Source organism: Amphiura filiformis, chromosome 15, assembly GCF_039555335.1.
Source record: "Amphiura filiformis chromosome 15, Afil_fr2py, whole genome shotgun sequence".
Taxonomy (NCBI): Eukaryota; Metazoa; Echinodermata; class Ophiuroidea; order Amphilepidida; family Amphiuridae; genus Amphiura; species Amphiura filiformis.
The window spans coordinates 31,427,306-31,452,749 of NC_092642.1; the positions used below are offsets into that span (position 1 = coordinate 31,427,306).

The window sequence follows — 25,444 nt, forward strand, 5'->3', positions numbered from 1 at the left end:
TGAACAGTGACCTGAACTGACTTTAATACACGTGCAATAATAGAAAAAATACTAGTATTAACGTTACCAGGCAAAAAGTCATCAGAAAATGACCGAAATAAAAGGTTGAAATCGTTTGTTGCAAGCTACAAATCTAAATTCCACAAAAGTGGTGTGACTGTGACTATGGACCAATTTTACCATCAAATCACCTACAGGAATAGCTTGTTAATGTTATTTAGGTTTCACAGGCCAATCACAAATAAAATTGAATTTGAACGTAACATGTATAGATGGGAACAGTCCAGTAGTCTGAAGAGTCATTGGGCCGAAATTGGTTACAATTTGTTGAGGTTAAAATCAGGGCCGGATTTACCATTGGGCCAGATTGGCCCGGGCCCAGGACCCCTCAATTTTTTGGGCCCCCCCAAATTGTCCTATGCGTCCATGTTTGCCCGAAAACACCATGTTTTTTGGAACAAAATTGGGTAACATTGCACAATGTTGCGCGAACTGACGCGGACTGGCTAAAATAGTCTGAAATTGATATTTTTCGGGCGCTTCGCGAGGAAATGTCCGTCCTACTAAAATATGCCTCTAAATTGTAAAATGCTCCCACCGCCACTATCGATCTTATACCAAAAACAAAACTTGGCCACTTGCGTGGACATGCCTATTACTTCATCGTCTGTCAATAACTCTGCTCGATATGCCTCATCTCCCGTCAGGAATCCAATCAAGATGTTCGTTCCAGGCGGGTGAAGACCTTCGGCTTCTAAATTCAAGAATGCTGGATAGTATCCGTATCTGTCATTGGCATGCAAAATGAACTCTGTGTCATCCCAAAACTTGGTTTCAAATTTGAGGAAGATTGGATCAATGGTACCCATTTGAAATCGACAAAACTCTTCGGACTTCCACGGTGGTAGAGGAGGATCAAAGGTTATGCCGCCATTTTGAATAACCCCAACGGTGCTGGTTACAATTGCATAGTTGCCTGTGTATTCGATACCATCCTCTGTGACTGCCCTGACGTATCCTTCAGTCTGGTTCACGACTGTAACACGCTATAAACACACACAAGAGCGAATTAGAATTAACTTGCTTTTTGTCTCAAATCAAATCGACACAAAGGAACATGCGTTACATAATTTACTGTGTCTCCATCGATATAATAGCTCAGTGATGTATCGTTCGAGTCCGGACTCGGACTCGAGTCCGGACTCGAGTCCACTTTTTGTTGGACTCGGACTTGGCTCGGACTCGGATACCAAAAGACTCGGCTCGGCTCGGACTCGGACACAAAAGGACCTGTCCAATTAAAACCCTGTAAAATTTGAAATGATTATCTGAAAATGTCAAAATAGATCTCAAATTTGTTGACTTTACTTATTTACTTTACTTTACTTTACTCTAGTCCCTGGGTGCAAGTTCACTGTGCGTTTACAAAAATACATGTAGTGTGCCACACACACACACACAGATAGCCCCACATGACTGTTGTGAGTGCTGTCTGATACAGGTGGTCTGATACATGTAATAGTTTTTACCATCAGGAGTATGGGACTTTGAAGGGGGGGGGGGGTGTACTGTTGGTTTGTTGAGTCTTTGAAATGTTAAATGTGTAGGGTGGGGTGGGTGGGGTTTGGTAGGGTGGGTGTGTATAGGGAGAGCGGTGTGTGGTGTAATGTAGTGAGTGACTTATGGCCAATGACCTTCTTTTTCTACAATTTTCATCAAAAACTTTGCAATTTTCTTTTTTTTCAGCAAATTTGTATTGTAAATTTTCAAATTTGAAACAAAATATACAATTTTGCTCCATTTTTGGGAAATAATGACCCATTTTTTCAAAATGTTATACCAAATGACCCCCTTCTTTCAAAATTTTATACCCAATTATCCCTTTTTCATTTTGTTATACCCAAATGACACATTTTTATACAAAATAGGCTCCTACTAAGCAATGCCAGTAGGCAGACACCTGTCACATCTTAAGTTGAATGATCCCCCCATACACACACACGGGTAGACTTGTAGTATTGGGACCCGTCATGAGTACGGGTATGGGTCCCAAGCCATGAGTACGGGTCCAGGTCCCAGACCATGGGTACGGGTACGGGTCCCAGGTCATGGGTACGGATACGGGTCTGAAGCCATGAGTACGGGTACGGGTCCGAACCAAAAATAGGGTGCGAGTACGGGTACGGAACCATGAGTACGGGTACGGGTACGGAAATTGGGACTCGAGTACGGGTACGGGTCCCAGTATGGGTACGGGTACGGGCCATGGGTACGGGTATAGATATTGGGACTCGAATACTTGTATGAGTCCCATTATGGGTACATGAGTATAAACAAAGCTATTGTTATTGATGTAAACATTAATTTATTGGCAATTATATCTTGCTGTAAATACACTCTTTGATGTCATTTATACCACAACAAATGAATTAAACTACATTTCGCACCAACATAATTAGAGAAATTAATTTTGTCATAACAATATACAACATTTTAAGTTGTTGCGTGTGCCATGAGTTGCTGAGACATTTTTATTTTGCTAAGAAGTATTCCCATTTACAGAAAAAAAGATATTGGTGATGGTCTTAGTGAATCTAGCTTAAAGGTGGCATGGATGCAAAAATCATGTAAACTATGTATGTGTATAGACACACAGACTGTACAATAATAATTTCAACATACATTTAGCAGTGATATCATTCAAGTTATTATTCACCTCAAACATCAACTGGATTTCAAATTTGATCCAAAATTTGTAGACTTAATTGTCAATTTTCAAAATTAGTGAAGCCTTTCATGCACATACATCCCCAGCACACATCCACCAGATTATCCATTAGCTTAATATAATTATTATCATTATTTATGCACATCTGAATAATCATATTGAAAATCCAATAAATCATAAATTTCTGTAAACATGGTATGGCAAAGGAACTCTGTATCATTTGACTCAAATCACAGATCCTGGAGAGAAAATGCACACACTGCACAAGTACATGTGGTGGAAAATGTAGTTTTTATGTGTGTACTTGTGATAGGGGAGTGTATTTGGATGGGGGAATATTAAAATGATGAATAAATGCTATGATAATGATATCAAAAACATGATGAACTTGAAATTCACCACAAACAACAAATGTTTTAGTTCCAGTTTGATATTTTTTCCTGGATCAGTCGAGTGTGACTGCTAAATGTAGTATACATGTATGAGTGGCATGAAGTGTGCATAGGCTGGAGGCTGTCACAATCATGATGTAATGTAGGTATCTACACTGTGTATAGCATACATGTACATTTTGTGTAGCCAGAACTAGATTTACCTTTTTCAGGGCCCTGGGCCAGGCTACAATTTAGGGCACTTGCTATCTGGATCCATGCATGTGTGTTACTCCCCACCCAACCCCATCCATGTAACCTATTTGTTTTGATCATTTTATGTCTATGATTAGAGTACTCAGTGCATGAGTGGAGTTACAGGCATGTGAGAAGTGAGAGTAGATTTACTCTCACTTTCTTACATGCATGTAGGCATGTACTGTATGGTACCCGTACCCATATCCATGGGTACGGGTACGGGTCCCAGGCCATGGGTATGGGTACGGGTCCCAGGCCATGACTACGGGTACAGGTACGGGTCCCGGGCCATGAGTACGGGTCCGGGTCCCAGGCCATGAGTACGGGTACGGGTCCCAGTCCATGAGTACGGGTACGGGTCCAAAGCCAAAATAGGGCATGAGTACGGGTACGGGTCCGGAGCCATGGGTACGGGTACGGGTACGGACATTGGGACTCGAGTACGGGTACGGGTACGAGTATGGGTACTACAAGCCGAGTCCGGACTTGAGCCGGACTCGAGTCCGGACTCGAGTCTTATTTTTGTTGAACTCGGACTTGGCTCGGACTCGGCACCCCTGGACTTGGAATCGAGTCCGGACTCGGACACAAAAAGACTCGGACTTGGCTCGGACTCGGATACAAATGGACTCGGCTCGGCTCGGACTCGGGTACAAGTCTGTAATAGCTCCATGATTATGACTATGTGCAATGTTTGTTTTCTTTGTAAAAACAACGCTGGGGAATTCCCGTACACTTGTACAATGATTGTCGATTGAATGTACCATAGCTTATACCACGATATAGTCCTGTGGCAGATCAAGGTAGTGAAACGGTATTGGTAAATCAAGCGGGAAATCAAGCCAACACATAATATTATTTTTAGGTAACCCCCTTTTTTTTCATTTTCCTACCCAAATCGCGTAGTACTCCTTTAAATTTCATTTCTGCATTACGCCATTTAATGGGCGCTTCTGCCCATGTGCTATTCAACTAATTATCGCGCCAGCCAATCAGCGCGCCGTACGTGCTAGCTGGCTGGGCTACCGCATGTCATTCTCGTCCTTGCTGTGCAGGTGAATATATACAGCTTTTCTTTGTCGTATTTGTAATTTCATTTTTTTAGAGTATTAAAATTGTTTCGGAATTAAATCGTTCCAAATTAAGTTGGGATATTGTGTATAGAACGCGTGGAGGTGGTTTTGAGATCGTGAAATCAATTAAAAAATGTGTTTTGGACGATTTTCTTCATACGTAAGTTGAGTGATTTGGTCATGTTGTTTCGCACGTGTATACGGCATGCATAGCACCTGTATCCTAATTTCTTGTCGGTTGTGGTTTCAAATGCACCTCCTAAATCATGATTTGTCATTACAGTATTTTATAATCGTAGGTCCTAAACCAGGCAGCATACCTTTGCCTTTACTATGGTGTGCAATTCAGCTTTCTAGGTAAAGTGGGAAGTGAGAAAGAGCTGGATTAGTTTGGTGTTGTGAATTATTTTATTTGTGTAATTAAATATGGTTTCCATCACTGTGCATGCTTTAATACTCGGCGTGGGTTACGTGCGAAGGTGATGGATGGCCTTATCTTCGAGGTCAAAGGTGCGCGTACAGTACGGGTACATTACTGGGAGTGCATATACAATGTACATGCGCTAATTGCATCAATATGGGGTTTCCCCGTTTTATATTTTCGAATCTTAGATTTAATTAATTATTTCAGACGTGGCATGTTGTGCATAATTAATAGGGATCATTATATTTTCGCGTTGTATTATTTTCAATTGGAAAATAATACTCTCACTCTCTCTCTCTCTCTCACTTTTCACAAATTATGTGTTTGCAATGTTGCCTGACCTTTGACATTATTCATGCTTATTATCTAATATACAATCATAGGCCTCAACCAAAAGTAGTCTTGTAACGAAATTACAGTTTGTTTCAAATCATAGAGGCTTTAACATTTAGGTCATAGTATTTGTGTACAAGTCACACCCAAATGCTACTTTAGGATAGTTAGGTTTTTATTATGAGATTGCCATGTACAGGGCCTATGATTTTATTTAGGCCTATGCGTTGTGTGAAAAAGTATATTTAAATATTCATATATATTTAAGTGAATATTAAGCGTTCACGGAAAGATGTGGTGAGTTGATATGGTATGTTTTTATTATTAATTATTTTATTTTTGATTCCAACAGACATGTGTTATGGTCCCGTGCACGTGATGTTTGCTTTTCAGTGCATCAGGAGGACTTATCCGTAATATATAAAAAGATGTTCCCCGGGGCAAACCATTAGTAAGAAGGTGTTCAGAAGATCTTCTCCGTATATATAAAAAGATGTTCCCCGGGCGAACCATTAGTAAGAAGGTGTACAGAAGATCTTCTCCGTATATATAAAAATATGTTCCCCGGGGCGAACCATTAGTAAGAAGGTGTTCAAAAGATCTTCTCCGTATATATAAAAAGATGTTCCCCGGGGCGAACCATTAGTAAGAAGGTGTTCAGAAGATCTTCTCCGTATATATAAAAAGATGTTCCCCGGGGCGAACCATTAGTAAGAAGGTGTTCAGAAGACCTTCTCCGTATATATAAAAAGATGTTCCCCGGGGCGAAACATTAGTTGGAGTAATAAACAAAAAGTATCATCAAGCAATGTGAAGAGAAGAGGTCTGGGGGCCTAATTACTGAGTGGAAACATTTGGTAAGTCTTATTTATTTTTATAATCAAGAGAGGATATTATTTGGTGAGTCGTGTATATTTTTATTATGCTATGTGATGGTAGTGCACATTCTGTTGGAATCATATTGTTTTATTATGTTGTAATTTTAAAATGGTGATGATACATAAAGATGCATACCGCAGGTTTGACATTTGTTATGTATTATCGAAAATCCGGTCAGCACCTAGAGGGGAGCCATGCTGCCCAAATTTTCATTTGGTAAAAAGTAGTTGTGTTTATAAGTTTTATGATGATACCTTGCCAATACATGCGTGCCATGTGTTTGCAAGTGTCATTACTATTAGCATGCGCTGAGCGGGGCTACTATGGCCAAATTTTCATTTAGTACCAAATTTGACTTAGATTTTTGTAGGCCTTTCATGCTAAATTTACTGTATTAACACGTTTTTCCTATTGATTTTCATTCTCGTCCTTGCTGTGCAGTATCGCGGAGGTAGTGGTAGGAGTAGGAAGCTAAAATATAGGATAGGGCTGTGACTGAGTCTTGTATGTTGTAGTCTGGAAATAAGTAAATAAAGTACTGATGAAGCTAAATTGGAACGACCTACGTGAAGAATTATTTAGATGCACTTCTGTTTGTAAAAGGTATCAAAGGTGGGGTTCTGCCCCCACGACTTGCCCACGTCTCATACAAAACTTTTCGTGTTCCTGTTAAGGAACTGGTGTCAACCCGGCCACCCGACTTGCATATTCAAAGTTACCGACCAATCAGGTTTCATAATTAAATACACATTGAGACATTCACGCTCTTGGCAATCGGCCGTTCCGCCACAGTAGGTTGGTTTTGCCAGTTAAAGTGTTTTATTAAATATACTACTGGTGGTACAAACAAAATCAGATATCGAAGGATTTAGATAATATATAATTTCACATCTACGAGTACGGAAAAAGGTCGAAGGTTAAATAGAGAACTCCACATGCGTTTAAATAGAAAAATGCTCCAATGTTGATGAGCTCAAAGGAAATTAGCTCTTTCTGTACAACAACTCTAATAAAGAATAGTTTGAACCACCTATATTGACTTTTTGCTTATGTAACACATCAAAATAGGTCATTGCCAATTCAATCCTACTGATGTTGACCTACTGGTACATCCCGGAATGGTTACCTTGGTAACGAGTCATTACAGTTAGTTATAATTTTTCTTTAATTAGAATTAAGCTTTTTGTCTCTACTACCTGAATCGCTTTTAAGGGATTTGGCTCAATGGCTAGAATTTTACCTTCTAAGGGGTCGAAGTGATTGAGGGATCAATCGGGTGAATAAAAATGTGGACCTCTATTCTACCAAAGGCGTCATTTGATGACTGACAATCCAATTTTTTCCATACAACATTGTCATATATTCTGGCTTGTACTTTAATAATAGAGGTTTATTTACAAAAGCTTTAGTTATAGACGAAAGTGACCAATTTACCTGGTTCAAGCGAACTTGCTCTTCCGTTAGTATAGATTCTAGAGGTTTCACCGTGGGATCTAAGCTTCCGAGAATGAAATATTCATCAGGAATTAGTTCTTCTTGGCGAAATGGTTGAATTGTTGTGGTATCTCGAGCCGATCTCCCTTCAGCAAAGTCAAAGTTAAACCATTCCATAACTTTATCAACTGCCGAAGTAGCTATCCATCCACCACGAGCTAACGTTGCCTTTTGTGACAAATCAGCCCGCGCTCCTTCCTCGATGTCTTCTATGGTAGCATCGGTAACGGAATCAAAAGCTTCGTCGAGATTGTTTTCTCTTTTGATTGCAACATGTGTGATATCTTCACCTTCGTCAGTGTAAACTGTATACGATGAATAATCGGATTCACGATAAGGAACACCAAATCGATCAAAAGCAGCCGTACCGTACGCCCATAAGAATCCAGGAGCAAATTCTATTCCCCCGAAGGTGATTTGCTTCACATAACCTCGTAAATGATCGGCACCGTCTATTATGATGTAGTCAGTAATATTGTTTTCATTTAGAATCGCAGAAGCAAAAAGACCAGCTGGACCTGCTCCTATGATCAGGACTTGGGCGTCGACAGAGACATTCGCGGGTTGCGCGAAAGTACCGGAGAGTAAAAATTGAAAGATGAACACGGCAAGGAGAAAGTAGTTGCAAGACATACTGGTTGGTATCAAGTAATCAGTTATTGTTAACTGGTTAAGTAAAGAATATCACACGGGGTAAGCATTGACTGTGTACAACACAGTTAGCATGGTTATGCCTGCAAATATATGCTCGAATGTTCGGCGACACTTTGAGCTTGACTTCATTGACGTAAATCAAATCGGATCAAAAGAAATCAACAAAGTGTATAGACCTAGTCATTGGAGTATAGCTTATGGCACCATTCATTAGTTGTCAGTAGGTTTTGTCCCAATAACCTTTGAAACTGATGAAAATATTTCAGTCATATTATGAAATATCAAAATGATTGATTGTTTGATTTTATTTGGTTCCATATAAAACAGAGCATTATAAAAATACAAAATACATACATATATGTAGAGCTTTGTTGCAAGAGCCCTTACATCTACCTCTGGCTGATCACTTTGGGGTTTGAGGAATATCTACGGTTAAGGCTTGCATTTATTTTTAACTGTTGCGATTTGGTAGTTCAGAGCATCTTGCGAATGGCAGTGAGCTTTGGCACAAATTGCATTGATCATTACATAGCGAGTGTGTAGAAGAATTCAAATTTCACAGATATACTTTTTATAGGTCCTGTGGTTCTTGAGTTAAGTTGTAATGAAAGCTGAAACAACAACACTTTTGTAAAACACACATAAATCATTAACAACAATAAATCAAGCAAGTTTTCAAAGTATATGGTTTGTAGAATGAACTTTTGCAATACATTAAAGTGTTATTTTGCAATAATATATTGATTTAGATAACAAAAAGCGGTCTTTTTGGCTACTTCGGCCAACAATACATCGTGTACCCTTAAACAATCCTTGTATTTGAATGATCAAGGCATTAAATTCCGAGTATCGCAAGATAACAGACGGTAATGACACATCGAGGAAAAATGTTGACAGAAAAAGTCAACTTGTCAAGAAAAAAGTCAATGCTTTGAGATTTCAGCCGATCAGAATACAGCATTGTGCTCTAATTGGATGTCTGAAAGCTCAACGTATTGACTTTCGTAATGCGTTATGATCTTAATTGCTTAGGTAATGCGAAGGTAAGCCAACGCGTTAAGATAAAATTGTTTAAGCTTTCAGCCAATCAGAACACAAGATTGGCTTAGCGCATCGACATTTTTCCTCAACAAGTTGACCGTTTCTCAACGTATTTACGCAATGCGTTGTGACCCTTATCATGCTTATGGTTTTCGATATGACTTATCTTTCACTTTTAAGCAATTTATAAACAATTTAATTTTTTTTACGCTTGCGTTGGGATCTGAATGGGTCGTTGAATAGATTAAAATTTGACATGTTTTACAGCCAGTCATACCACACATTAAGTAATGAACACGCAGGAAACAAGAAGTAAACACTTGAATCAAAATCAAAAAATCAAAATCAAATCCAATTTATTTCCAGGTCATATTACAAGCATAAACATATACATGTAAATCACTACGATGGTCTGCATTACAGTGTATTAATATAGAATGAGAAAATTGGACAAGTTGTTTTGTTTTTATGACACGGAGGCGCCGTTCGAAAGTCAAGCAGTGAACCACCCCTTACTTACGTTACGTTACATTACCTTACATTATAACTTTAAAAAGTGTTACAACAAACATGAAAAAAAGATAACACCTTTACAGTGGCGTAACTACGGGGGGGGGGGCAGAGGGGGGTCAACATGCCCCGGCGCTACCCTTAGGGGGGCGCCAAATTGACCAATTTAGCATCGATTTTGCGCCCCTCCAAGCGATGAAAGTCAAAAATTTTCCGCGCTTCGTGCGCATTTTAGCACAAAATCAATTAAAAGAACCTTTTAAGACAGTATTCAACTTCTCACCCTAGTAACCAAAATTAGTAGTGGTAGGCCTTATTTGTCCAAATTGTTTCAAGAATGGGGGGGGGGGATGTCTAAGATATTCTTGGGTGGGTGCGGGGGGGGTAGGGGCGCCAATTTTGTTTCTTGCCCCGGGCGCTACCAACCCTAGTTACGCCACTGCACCTTAAGCCGAATATAGATGATATTACAGATTATCATGATTATAGTCAACTAAATCAACTGCAAATGCAATATATAAACATGAATATGAAAAGCCTGGATACTTTCCCTGACTTTTAAATCTAGTAAGACATGATAATTGCATTTCTAAAGTGTGATTTGAACATACCAAGAGTTTGAAAAGTATTGGCATCAGAAGAAAGATTATTCCAATGAATGGGACCGGTCGCGGTTGTTTGTTGGTTATTCATTTGACCATAGGGCACGGTTGTTTGATGGGATCATTTATTAGTTTTTCAAACAAAACATCATGTATAACCAAATTTTAGGCTTAAACAGCTAAAAGTGATATCGTGCTAATGTATACAGATGCTTTTGAGTCGTTTTCAACTTTAATTTCCCCTCTTTTACCAAATTATTCACTTTAATAATATTTTTTAAAGCTTTTTCGGATATAAAATGTATGTATTAATGCCAAGATTGGTGGCGCTATTTAGTTACTGGAAATTACCCTTTCAAGCTTTTAATACAAATAATTCCTTTTATTGTTTGATAAAATATGTTTATAAAATTTCCTTGTTGCTTGTTTCACCTATTCCAGCTGTTTTAATGGCGGTATTAATCACCTAACCCTTTCAAATAAAGAAATATGATTTAGGATAAATAGCGCCATCTATAGTTTGCATTTAGTTAATAATGAAGCCAATTCTATATACATCAAACAGCCGTGAGGGTGTCATCAGGGCTATGACACTCTATTCACGTGGTTTCTTTTCCAACGCTAAAAGATTACGAATTTTGGTGGTTTGTAAATGAAAAGTGTCCGCACTATCGATTGATTACGTAACTGTTATGAATAATTTATTAGTGTTTCAATGCAATCGCCTCGACCCATTAATACATATTATCTGTATTTATCAAAGTACTTGGAATAGCAATCTGGTGAGTTCACTGAACTACGCCCAAATACTGATGGAGTTTTAATGGCGCTAATCCTCTCCATACACAGATGAACAAATACAATAGGAGAAGGTCAACACATATGACCTCCTATATGACATGTTATATGAGATGTACAACAACCTGAATATCATAAAGATCAGTGTTCGTTTGTGCATATGAACTGCATATTTACAATACTAAATATTACTCGTTATATATTATGTCAAATATTGGTATTATGACAACACGGTATATACATTGTATATAAAACGACTAATAGATCCTACTATCATGGCGTCAGGTCATTGGTTCATCATATCCCGTATGTTTCTTAAAATTCATTCATATTTGAGACAAATTTCTGTGCCCATTTTATAGGCGTACAGGTGGATCCGGGTTTTTTTGTCATTTTCATTTCTTTTTGATGAAAGAATTAAGGTTTTCCACTGCACGGAAGCCACTATGTGATACTAATTTAATGCTATTTGTAAATGAATGCGGATTCCCGGTTGTTGTTTTTCCACAGTATGACAACTGTCCAACCATCCAGACAACATCATCACATTATAAAACGTCTGTATTTGTACGATGAGTATATATTAAACTGAACTTTGCCTTGGAACATTGTGTAAGACGGTGTAAGATTTTGTGGGCGCCCTCAACATTATTATCCTCTTTGTATCCGTAAATGACATGGCATAGATAGTGTGAATTCTATGAAGACCACTTATACATGGGGTCATATCCATGGACACAAGTAACGATAATTGACAACACGATACGCGACTGTATTTAGGGAGGCTAACCACTAATAATTACCGGTAATAATGCCGGGGTAGGGCCTACTCCTGGGCGACTCGTGTGGGCAAGGACGCTTAGGACGGTGACCAAATGAGTCTCAAATTTCACCGGGGAAGGGGGGGGCGCACTCAAGTATGATAATGTAGGCCTATACGCATGTGTGGCCAACTTTTTTAAACACCCCCCTAAAACGAGTTTTACCCTAGGCCTACCAGCAAATTTAGGATCAATAGGCCTAAGCTAACTTAATACACTAAAGGAAGTTTTGGATGAGAAAACGGACATTGATGAGAAACGGCCAAAATGATGAGAATTTAAATGTTCTCATTCTTTTGGATGAGAAACTTCCTGGTGTGTGTGTCAATCATTATTGTCTTATTAAAATCCGGGACTTTGGTTGACCTGTGCTAGACTCCAGCACATGTTAATGACGCAAAGACAGTTGTGGTAACACCATGGTCGCAGACCTGCAAAAAAGCTCAAAAACAGATAGTAATGAAACCAGTTTTTATTTTCCTTGCTCTAGCGAGTTCACAGAGAAGGTGTTTCTAGTACAATGCAGCGTCGGACTCTAGCTGAGAGCGTAGCCTGAGTCCAAACGGACTCCAAGAAGGGCTCTCCATACACAAATGAACAAACACAAAGGAAAGTAGTCTCCTCCGTGACCAGCTTGATTTCGATGGAGCGAAACCAAATTGGCTGCAGAGGAGACGGGTAATTTTGCCATGCAAATGAGGTGAGTGCCCTCTCAAGAATAACTACTCTCTGGTGTCATCCTCATTCAGGGGTAGGCAACTATTATTTTAACTCGCCGGTCTAGAAATAACCAATGAAAAATTGCACAGGCTGCAAATTTTCATTTTCAAAGTACCTTATTTTAAAAAGGCATTACAGACGATTTTGAAGTCAAATTGATTTAATTTTCTACCAATTTGTCTGAATTTATTTTGTAAATTGTCCAATTAATTTATATTTTTTCATGTTTGCTTAGGTCTATAATCCTTGGCCCAAATCTATAGTTATAAATTTTTAGAATTTTGATGACTACAAAAAATTGGAAGAGGAAGTCATACTTTTATTATCGTAACTAAATTTAATAGTCGTAAGTCTGCCTACCTGGTATGAACTTAAAGGCCAATTCAGTGATTTGCTTATCCGGACGATCGTAAAAATCATTCAGATTTTGATACCTTTGTCATTGTCATAGATGTGCTAACAAAGCCTGCTAGTGGTTCAGCCAAACGCCGTGTATTTAAGACAAAATGAGACATGTATATTACATGAATCTGTAATTTACGTACTGACAGTATCTAAATTAGCTACATGTATTTGAATAGGCCTTCAACTTCGTCAATACTGCTGTTTTCTTCGTTTTTTGCCAATTTTGTCATTTCAAAAATACCAAAATCACAATTTGAATGACTTATCCTTCACTTTTAAGCAATTTATAAAACAACTTTAATTTGTTTACACTTGCGCTGGGATCTGAACATTCTGAATGGGTCTTTAATTTTTAGTTATTCAGAACTCATTCACGGGTTCAAGGGTGAGTCACTGTAGCATGGAAAAACATACATAGTAAATTATTCACGTTTTTCTCATGAACCAAGTATACATGGAAAAATTAAATTACATCGCAACGTATACTTGTACGTCCATGACTCCTTTTACCATGCACTTTCGAGTTTTAGTAATAGTAAGTTTCTCCGAGAGTCTCGCAGGCCGCACAAAATTTGTTATTCAAAAATTATAAACATCTCAAAAAAAGTAACTGACCCTCTTTAATAATAATGACCATTATTCAAAAACGGGTGATTGTATTACAAATCTGTAAAATGCGTTGGAAGCAGAATTTATTTCTGCACATTTTGACACCTCATTTGTAGCAATTGACTAAATATTGACGTCACAGCATACATTTAAATCAATGTAACCCAAGATTCGAAAGTTGCAGTAAATTGTATTGATTTTGTATTCAGTGTAATGGAAGGAAATATGTGTAATGATATCTGAGTGTTTTTGTATTGTAAAAATTTGTATGTAAGTGCAACTTTCAAATCTGGACCTCACCACATTAAATTGACCGGTGTTTTATTGTTTTCTGGGCTATCGTGTCAAATGAGGTGTCAAAATGCGCAGAAATAAATTCTGCTTCCAATGCATTTTACAGATTTGTAATACAATAGCCCCTTTTTGAATAATGGCCATTATTTAAGGGGGGTTAGTTACTTTTTTTTTATATGTTTATTACGCAAAAGCGCCTATTTTACCAAATATTGATTTTTCTCTGTTGCTTATGGTTACACGTTCTTGCGGCGTTTTACCAACAACAAATTGTTGTTATTTTTCAGAATAAATACGAATAAAAAATTGCAACAAGTGTCAACTACATTATTTTCTTTGAATGGAGTTAAACTTGTTTTTGCAATAGATAATGCCCCTTATATCAGGCATTTATATCACGCATACACCATGAATTTTGCACACGACAAAATATTGATTTTCCTCCGTTGATTATGGTCTCACGTTAAAGTTCTTACGACGCTTATTTGGATTATTGGGTTTGACGTCACTACAAAGAGGAGGAGCTTTCGGTTCTGCAGGAGAATACTCCTCACACTCTCCCTCAAGAAGACATCCAATGACTGCTTCTGCCGCCGCCATACCGTCTGCAATACTTCCTCTGAGAATACCGATGAACTCATTACCGGCACCTGTTGAGGCAAAATTTATTTCGTTACATCTTTTACTTAATTTAGTGTTAAAACCGAGAAAACATTATTACGCAAACTATTTAAACCAAAAGTAGTTCAATCCTACTTTCACCACAAAGTCGACACCTTGACGATTACGTGACATAGTGCTTCTTGGACGTGCCCATTTTCTGAAGCCCATTTCATTTAAAATGAAATAATACAAAACTGACCTTCAGGAGCGAAGTAGACTCTGTCAACGCTGGCGCTCAGGCGCATCTGGGCATCCATTGGAACGATACCAATTGGCCAAGTGGGGAAGGAACCATAGAGATCAGGATCCGTAGCGAAACGGGACATGTAGAATTCCACAGGGTCTGGTACATTGTCCTCGCCGTATATGTTTCTCAATACTTCAAGTATCTGCAAGTATTAAAAGTAATTAATACAAATTAGCGCCTATCATATATATAAGCAGACCTGATATTTATAGCCGGATTTTATTTATTTATTTATTTATGTTTTATTTATTTATTTATTTATTTATTTTTTTTTTTTATTTTTTTTTTTTATATATATTATTTTATTTATTACTGGTAAAATATCACAAATGCAAATAACATGAACGTCAAATTTTACTACGCACAAAAAGTATCCGAACACTTAAAACAAACTCAACCTAAAGTACCAAACAAAGTAATCATTAGATGGGTAATTCTGTTTGCGTATTTCGTTACCTCATTTCGTACGATCCGACTTTATTTTCCTAAGTTACCTTCTCTGGTTATACCAAATTGAACGGAAAAAGAGAACAAAGTGACAAATATTGGCTATTTCCTCCTTCGGATGATTCCTACCGGCTTTTCTAACGGGCTCATTATAGTGTGACAGAGAGAAAGTCTATGTAAAATTTGTCACTTTTGACATGATCTCTATTTTATGCAAATTGTCTATAATCCTTGGCCCCAAATCTATGGTTAATAACCATTGGTTATGAATTTGTAATATTTTGATGACTACAAAAAATTGGAAGAGGAAGTCATACTTTTATTTATATCGCAAATAAATTTAGTGGTCGTAAGTCTGCCTACCTGTAATGAACTTAATTTTTAGCTATTCAGGACTCATTCACGATTAGGTCATTGTTTTATTGGAGCATGGAAAAATATACAAAGGAAATTTATATTCATGTTTTTCTCCATAAACCAAATATCCATGAAAACCTTTGAAAAAAAATTTGATTACAACGCAACGTACACTCGTTTCGTACGTCCATGACTGCTTTTACCATGTACTTTCGAGTTTTAGCAATAGTAGTTTAAACATCTCCGAGAGTCTCGCGGGCCGCACAAAATTCACTATTCAAAAATTATATGACGCCTAGTTTACAAATTATTGATTTTTCTCTGTTGATTATGGCCTCGCGTTTTTATTTTTTTATTGTTATGTCTCATATCTAGGCATATCTACCAGCTGAAATCTAGGAGATAACACTGACGAAACTTCGGCCAGGCACAAGTGACCTGGTGAAGGGGGTCGCCGTAGATAGCTATCGAGGTATATTTCCGGGGGGGCACTTAACTTAAAAAGTGACGGGTATGTGCCTACCGGCGTCGCGAAGTAGGGGCCTATCGGGTACAAAGCGTTATTTTTAAAAAGGAGGTCATTGGGTACAAACGAAATCAAAAAGGGGGTCATTGGGTATAATATTTTGGAAAAAATGCATTGAGTATAAAATTTAAAAAAGGGTCATCGGGTAGAAAATTTTGAAAAAATAGAGCAAAATTTTGAAAGTTTCGGCATAATTTTGGAAAAATGGAGCAAAATTTGAAAGTTTCAGCATTATGTTGTTGCATTTTGATGATGCTACTCTAGAAAATCTAGAAAAAGGGGTCATTAGGTAGCCGCAACTAAAAAAGGGGGGTCATCGGGTATGACTTTTTAAAAAAAGGGGGTCATCGGGTATAGTTGACTTCAAAAGAGGGGGCCTATTGACAGGCACATACCGTCACTTCCAAAGTTGATTGCCCCCGGGGTATATTTACAGGACAGGCAAGTTTAGCCGACAATCGGCGTTACCCTGATCGGAACCGACGGGTCTTTTATCATGGGTCATCTGCCCCGCCATTACCAGATGAACCACGGGGAGAACGGAGATTACCTTAACCACTCTGCCACGCTGCTCCCCTTGCGTTCTTGCGGCGTTTATTTGGATTATAGGGTTTGACATATCACCACAAGGAGGAGGTGGTTTGTGCTCTGCAGGAGAATATTCCTCACAATCTCCATCCAGAATACATGCACATCAAGTGACTGCCTCTGCCGCCGCTCTACCGTCTCCGGTAGATCCCGGAGCTATACCAGTGTAGTCAACATCACCGGCGCCTGTGAGGCAAGATCGTTATACAGACTTGACATTCAATATGGAATATTTTTCGGTAAATTCCAAGACTGGTCTGGAAGGGGTCTGCATAAACCGCAAGAGCTAAATATTAATTGGGGCGTGTTGGGAGATGGTAACAAATAATTGTTTGACAGAAAATGTGCTTCCCATTAGTTTACATTATGACGCTTATGATGTAGTGAATTAGCCTAAAATGGTGGATTTGAGGATACTGAATTTGATATTTGTGGGGGTAAAATTTCTGAATTTGAGCAACATTATTCTGATATTATCAAATTTATTAAGGTTAGAGGAGATATTTACTGAACCTAAATACCACTAATTGTTCGTCAGAACTGAAATGCACTTGTATTCCATCAGTTTTGAAAGTGGGAGGAGCTTTAAAAATGATGGCTCTTAAAAGTGGTACGCACTCAGAGAGTTTGAATGGTCCCCTGGGGCCGGATATTATAAACTTACTGTACACAAAGAAACAGCGTGAGTTCACTGGACAACCAGGATTCCGCGTGGTTGTCTTATTACCGTAAGTTTATAACATTTGACCCCGAGTGGCCATTCAAACTTTCTGTGTACGTACCACACTTAAGAGTCCTATTTTTAAGCTCTTCCCATGTTCAAAAATTGGTACATTACAAGGGTATTTCAGCTGTGATGAATGCCAATTGCTGACGAAGTTTAAGAAATATCACCTCAATAAATTTGATAATAACAACACAATGTTGCATAAAGTTCGAAATTGTGTCCCCCTCAAAGCTCAAATTCAGCCTCCCTAAATCCGCCATTTTAGGCAAATTCGCTACATTAAGAGCACCATAATGTAAACTTATGGAAAGGACATTTTCTATCAAACAACTTTTTACACCATCTCCCGACACACCCCAATTGATATTTAGCCCGTGCGGTTTATGCAGACTCCGTCCAGACCCGTCTTTGAATTTTGCGAAAAAATATTCCATATTAAATGTCAAGTTTGTACTTTAGGATACTTTAATTGAAGAGCTTTGTTTCAAAACCCCTTACATCCACTTGAGCAATTGTAAGAAAACATCACAAAATCATCAAAAAAAATCACTCAGAACAATACCCCTATAGCTTCAGAACAAAAATAAATGTTTCCACAATGTTTCTACATAAAAAAAAAAGGGATGATTTATTTACTCGCATTTTGATACCCCATTTGTCAAATGTCGTTATTAAAAAAAGGGCATATATATTGCTCGGACAACATCATATGAGGACAATGAAAATGACTCCTTTTTTGAGAAAATAAGACGTTTAAAATTGATATTCCGCAAAAAACAACTTAAGCGGTGAGTTCCTTAGAACGAGACAGATTTGACCTAGAAAAAAGTTGACGTCATGAAATGAGATGTGCCCGCTTTGAGAGAAGGAACTGTAAACATTCTCAATGCACAGAACGTATACTGTTGTTGTTCTAAAAAAACCCTCTGAATTAAGTATTACAAATTTAATGGTTTTTAAACATATGAATAAAATCAGCCGCTTCTTTTTTATATATTAGTAAATTAATTCATATGTATATCAATATCATGAGAAATATTTGGACTAAGAAATAAACAAATATTTTGAGCTTAGAATTTCAGCGTGATCAATCTGAGACAAATATTTTCAGGTATACTAGTCTCAGTGATCAATATTGTATTTATTATGTAAATAAACAATTCCAATGAGCTGGCAGCTAACCATTGTTGACCATTGAAGGTCGCGCATTTATACATGAATCAGAGATCATCTAGATGATCTATGCATGAATGAACATGAAAAGAGCTCTAGGCTCATTGTGTTATCGTGAACATAGGCATGACTAGGGGAACGACGGGTAAACCCACTCTTGATATTGGTATGGTTTATTCTATCTTACGTTGTTTTAATGTGTAGTAATGGGCTTAAATGAAAAGATGTTCGGGATTACCCCACTCTCCCCTATAGTGTCCGCTTCATTTACTTACGTCATCAGCCCGCTGTCTTGAAAATTAATTTCGTTTAAACGGGGGAAGAACACGTACGAGCCCGAACTTTACCAGGAGAAATACGCATAAAAAAATTGCAACGAGTGTCAAATTGTAATGCAATAATTATTCTCTTCAAATGGAGATAAACTTGTTTTTGCAATAGAAAAATACCATAATCTAAAACGCTGCTGTGTTGTTAATATTGAACAAAATTGGACAAATAGGGTATCAAAATAAGCGTAAATAAATCATCCTTCTGTCTATATTGAAATAGTGTGAACAATATCATTAGATCTGACGCTATAGACGTATTTATAACAGCTGCGTTACTTTTTGTGCAGTCTTTATGTTGTAAAACTCACCTCAGCCTTTACTTCATCGTCTGTCAATAATTCTGCTCGATATGCCTCGTCTCCCGTCAGGAATCCAATCAAGACGTTCATTCCAGGTGGGTAAAGACCTTCTGCTTCTAAATTCAAGAATGCTGGATAGTATCCGTGTCTGTCACTGGCATGCAAAATGAACTCTGTGTCATCCCAAAATTTAATTTCAAATCTAAGGAAGATTGGATCAATGGTACCCATTTGATATCGACAAAACTCTTCGGACTTCCACGGTGGTAGAGGAGGGTCAAAGGTTATGCCGCCATTTTGAATAACCCCAACGGTGCTGGTTACAATTGCATAGTTGCCTGTGTATTCGATACCATCCTCTGTGACTGCCCTGACGTATCCTTCAGTTTGGTTCACGACTGTAACACGCTATTAACACAGATAAGAGAGCATGTTTATATGATAAAATGGTTTGATAAATGAAGAATGTGAGTCTAACAGAAGTGGACTCGAAATATAATAATAATAATAATAATAATAATAATAATAATAATAATAATAATAATAATAATAATAATAAATAAATAAATGAAATAAATAAATAAATATGTTTCTGACCATTTCAGGAAAATAGTCATAACTGCTAGCAAAATTGGGTTTAGTATCTTATGCAGAAACAATATTGGCATTTAATGAAAACGTTTCCAAGTTCTGACTGATTTTGTATCGATTCCATGAATATAAAATCGCCCATGACCCGGCGCGTGACTAAACGCACAAGTAAAATTAATGGTATATTTAAATTATCGGGATTTTATTCTGGAAATATGATATACTCCCCAGCAGGGGGTAGCGCGACCGGATAGCGCGAGCACAAAAAATCAAGGGGTCCAATTTACTTTATCTGGGCCCTTTGGTATCTGCAAAACCAACATTTAAGGGGTCCGATGAGAATTTAAGGAGTCCATCTGTCCGAAATTCTAAACTGAAATTATGGTGATTCAAATGATTTACTGATTTTATCGTTTTACAGTTTTTATTGGACCCTTTGGTAACTTTCAACTTGAGATTTAAGGAGTCCAAAATGTGCAAAATAAAAAAACAAGGAGTCCCTGGACGCGCAAACTCCTTAAATGTGACCCCTGCTCCCCAGTAATAATCATAGTTCTGAGAATGATCATATGAATCATTCTACTACAACTGGTCTTAAAATGATCATATGAATCATTTTAGTGCAGTGATAGTGCCATCTGTTGTTTTTCAGTTAATTTAAGGTTACGCAACTTTTTTAAGAATAAAAAAAATCTTTAAGGTTACGCAGTGCTTTATAAATAAAATTATGTGGATGTCGTTCTGATAACACACATTTAAAGTTAATCATACCTTGTACTTTAATATCAGTTTATAGTATTTACAAACGTTTTAGTTAAAAGCGAAAATGACAACGCTTTTTATCTTTCGCCGTGGTGCTTCTGCCTCTGTTTCAATTTTTACAAAACAAATCAAAATGATCATCAACATATCACCCCTCCACCACAAAGAAGCAACAGATTGGATGCAAAAATCATGCAGCCACATTTACATGAACCCAGGCACAAAATTACATATAATCACACAGTCTTACATATGAAGAATAAATTTGTATGAAAGTGATAAAGTTACCTGGTTCAGTCGAAATTGCTCTTCTAGGGGAGATTCGAAACGATCAAGAAAGCTTCTGTTTCCGAGAACGAAATATTCATCAAAAATTATCTCAGCTTGGCGAAAGGGTTGAATTGTTGATGTATCTCGAGCCGATCTCCCTTCAGCAAAGTCAAAGTTGAACCACTCCATAACTTTTTCAACTGCCGAATTAGCTATCCATCCACCACGAGCTAACGTTGCCTTTTGTGACAAATCAGGACGCGCTCCTTCCTCGATGTCTTTAATGATAGCATCGGTAGCGTTATCAAAGGCATCTAAGAGACTGTTTTCTCTTTTGATGGCAACACGTGTGATATCATTACCTCCATCAGTGTAAACTGTGTACGATGAATAATTGGATTCATGAAGAGAATTACCGTTGCTCAAGACCGCTTCCGGATTAGTTGGATTCCCCCATAAGAGTCCAGGAGTAAATTCTAATCCGGCGAAGATGAGTGTCTTCAGATAACCACGTGATTGATCGGAACCTTCTAGTATGATAAAGTCAGTGATGTTGTTTTCATTTAACTTCAAACCAGCAAAAATAGCACCTGGACCACCTCCTATGATCAGGACTTGGGTGTCGACAGAGGCATCCGGTTGCCCGAAAGCAGTGCCATAGAGTAAAAGTTGGAAGGTGAATACGGAAAGGAGAAAGGACTTGTAGAGCATGATAGTTGCTGATATCTTTAGTTCCGTTTATCAATAATTGTAAAGTATAAAGCTTATTACAGTCTTACAGACAATACACTGTTATGACTCTGCGATCCCGGGCTGCGAATGCCGCTGTCCGTTGTTCGTTTAAGGGTATACCTCCCTTTTTGGTTATAACTTCACCTTGTAAATGGTTGAATAAACATTTTATTTCTACATTTCATTGTTAGCAAGTTATGTTCAATAGAGCATTTTGCATGTTTTGAGAGCCTTTTCGATTGAACCCCGGGGATTGAACCCGACGCGCATTGTTACTGTGCAGTCATCGTCCTCAGTAGCAACCAGTAAGACCCCTGAAATCTACCATTGTGCACTATTAATGATCGCGTGTTACAGTCCACAATGGTAGATTTTGTATTTAGAGTCTTTGATATCGCCCAATTAAATTGAACGTTATGATATGGGCCGTATTAATTAGACAGTCACGCTATAGCGGTGACCAGCGATTTAAAAAAATAAACGACTGATAAAGAAGACTAAATAGATGCTCCGCGAGACTATTTACACGTAACACTATTAACACCCGATCTGGCCTTCTGAATCTGTGGTCCCAGTTCGAACCCCGGACCACCTGCATTTCTTCAATGTTTTATCAAACAATTTATTGTTATTATGGATAGCATAAATTTAAACAGTCAGTGGCATATTGTAGCTTATTATGATATTATTGTATCACGGCAAGATGTTTCAATTTCACACAGGGAAATGTCTATGTACTTATATTAGTCCAGGTCTGTCCGTCTTGGCAAGATAATGTATATCGTTATGTTGACATAATGCTGATAATAAGTTAACATGGCAAGATAATATTACCTTGCCACGTCGTGGCACTTAGACGTTTCTGTAACAAAGAACCACAGATCGCGAAATGTGGATATCCAACTAGATTGCCCCGCAGGGCTTCAAAGAAACACAAACCGCGAAATATGGATATCCAACTAGATTGCCCCGCAGGGCTTCAAAGAAACACAAACCGCGAAATATGGATATCCAACTAGATTGCCTCGCAGGGCTTCAAAGAAACACAAACCGCGAAATATGGATATCCAACAAGCTTAAACTACAAATTAGCCCCTGATAGAGGGTAGCGCTTGAGGAATGAGGGAAATTAAAGGGTAAAAGTTAAAAACATTGTTATTAAAAGTTGAATACTATACCTGGCGAAGTTACGTAATAATCGGATTAACTACCATAGCAATAGGTGAAAACAATTTTGGATATAATACCGCGCTGCACTAATACGTTCACGCGGTACCTCTGCATTAAACCATATCATGCTGATCACTTACACCTATAAAATTGGTATCTTTGAAAAGACCAGTATTGTATTTAATCTATGATTGCAGATATACACAGGCGATGAGTATAATCTGTTTGTAGTGCAGCGCGATATGTTCAAAATTGTTTTCACCTATTGCTATGGTAGTTAATCCCCTTTATTACGTAAGTTCGTCAGCGTATAGTCTATGGTGTCAAATTACATAATGTTACTGTTGGTTAATGTCACATCAAGGTTACGCATTGCTCCGGCCCACGGGGCCTTAAATATTTTAATAAAGTTGCATTCTGGCCTTCTTTGGCAGTCGTTTAAAAAATTGATGGAATGTTTTTTATTATCATTGGCCAGCTATGCATTCAGTCGTTTCCGATGCAGTTCATACAGCTAGATTGTTTTATTTATTCTTTTAATCAAGCAATTTAAAATACCTGATTCGGGAGATCGGTGTCTGCACCCACCTGAATAGTACTACTTTTAGGCATCATCATGGCCCTTTTTAGGTTTATGGCCAAATATGAGGTTAATTTGGTTAGAAGCTGTTAGAAACCCACAGGCCACATACAGGTGGCAACATGCAGGGTGATTGTATGGACCACCCTTCTAAAAACTTCATGGCTAATCTCCATTGGTGCTGAAGAAGGGCGCGATGCAGAGGGGTGATGGATGCGCACATATTTTGTAGATCTTTCAAACTCATTAGTTCTGTCTACATCACCTCTACGCGCCTGACCTACATCATTGTATGCCCCATATAACGGCCCAATAGGACCTATATTACAAACTGAATGTGGTCTTTCCCTTCTCACCCTCCCTCCCCTCTCTCTTCTCTCTCTCTCTCTCTCTCTCTCTCTCTCCCTCCCCTCTCTCTCTCTCTCTCTCTTCCCCTTCTCTCTCCCTTTCTTTCTTCCTTTCTTTTTATTCCTTTTTTTAGGGATCGCCAGGGGGTGTCGCACCCCCCATGGCGACGGCCCTGCTGGAGACATTAGCCGTTTTCCCGTTACCATTGCCGTCTAGTCTCTGTATCTTTTACCATCATATCATGGAAACTTCTGCTAAATAGTTTAACATTTTACAGACAGTCATACCATACATTAAGGGTATACGTGGTATTGTTGGTCGAAGCAGCCAAAAAAAATCGATTTTCATTATCTGATTCAACATATTATTGAAAAATAACACTTTGGTGTTTTGCAAAAGTTCATTCTACAAATCATGTACTTTGAAAACTTGCTTAATGTATTGCTGTTAATGAGTTATGTACGTTTTACAAAAGTGGTGTTGTTTCAGCCCTCTTTACAACATAACTCAAGAACCACAGGACCTACAAAAGTATAGCTGTGATATTTGAATTCTTTTACACGTTCGCTATGAATTGAGCAATGCAATTTTTGCTAAAGCTCACTACCATTCGCAAGATGCTGTGAACTACTTTTTTGTTGCTGCTTCGATTTTGTTTCATTATTTTGATGTATTTTGATGTATATTTTAATGTGACCCCTGGGCCTCATGGAAGAACAGAGGATACCTTAAAACATCCACTGAATGAGTAACCCAGGCAAAAGAAGAAATAAAACAAAACAAATCAAATAGATGTTGGTGTTGTCCAAGTCTAGAATTGAACATTATATAATGTTTTGTTAGAAAATCACATCAAACAACTGCGTTAATTGGGGAATGTTGCCAATGTTAGGGTCAAATTTACAATAATCCCACAGCATGCTCCTAAAATTAAGATTAAAAAGTCAAATGTGCGCAAAGCGCCCAGAAATTTGTAATTTGCACACAATGTGTTTAGCCATCACTCGATGAATAAAATCGGAGATCTCCGGATTTCTAATATAAATTTGAATTTTACTGTAACTTCAGGCTTAATCTTTCACGTGGTGTTTTAGTACACCACTGGGCATTAGAATCATGCAAAAAGTAGACATTTTTTTAATGTCATTATATAAGTGTCTACCCCTTGTAAAGATGAAAGTAAGATTTAAGATAAATAGCCTCCATCAGTGCTCAACTTTGCTTTAAAAAATAATATAGTTCTACAGGCCATCACACAACCGTGATGCTTTATTAGTAAATGTGTTTAACCTTTTGAAAAGTGAAACACTTACATACACAAACAACTTATTTGCCCCTTCTAAAGGTTCAAAACATGTTTTCTCTTGTTTTGACCAGCTCCCAACCTTTAAAATTATAGCCATACATATAAATGTTTTCTGGCCCTTTTTTCATACGCACTTTTAAAGGTTACAAAATTGTTATACAGGGTGTCCCCCCAAAAAGAGGCCCCTCATTGCGCCCTCTTTTTCTCCTATTTCTTAAAAGTTGATTATATATATATGTTGGTATGTAAAGAAACCTTAAATCGTTAGCTTTAATAAACCAAAGCAATTATTTCAATCGGCTCACAACTTTT

The 25,444-nt window shown here is 37.9% G+C and overlaps 1 protein-coding gene across 1 annotated transcript; it reads right to left on the reverse strand.

Annotated features, from left to right (window-relative positions):
• Positions 1-13,441: 13,441 nt before the first annotated feature.
• On the reverse strand, positions 13,442-21,794 carry LOC140171516 (uncharacterized). Its single transcript, XM_072194782.1, has 4 exons — positions 21,015-21,794; positions 19,383-19,781; positions 14,877-15,066; positions 13,442-14,664 (listed from the first exon to the last, which is right to left on the reverse strand). The coding sequence occupies exons 1-4, from the start codon at positions 21,705-21,707 to the stop codon at positions 14,465-14,467; spliced, it is 1,482 nt and encodes a 493-aa protein (XP_072050883.1). The 5' UTR covers positions 21,708-21,794; the 3' UTR covers positions 13,442-14,464.
• Between the last annotated feature and the right edge of the window lie 3,650 nt (positions 21,795-25,444).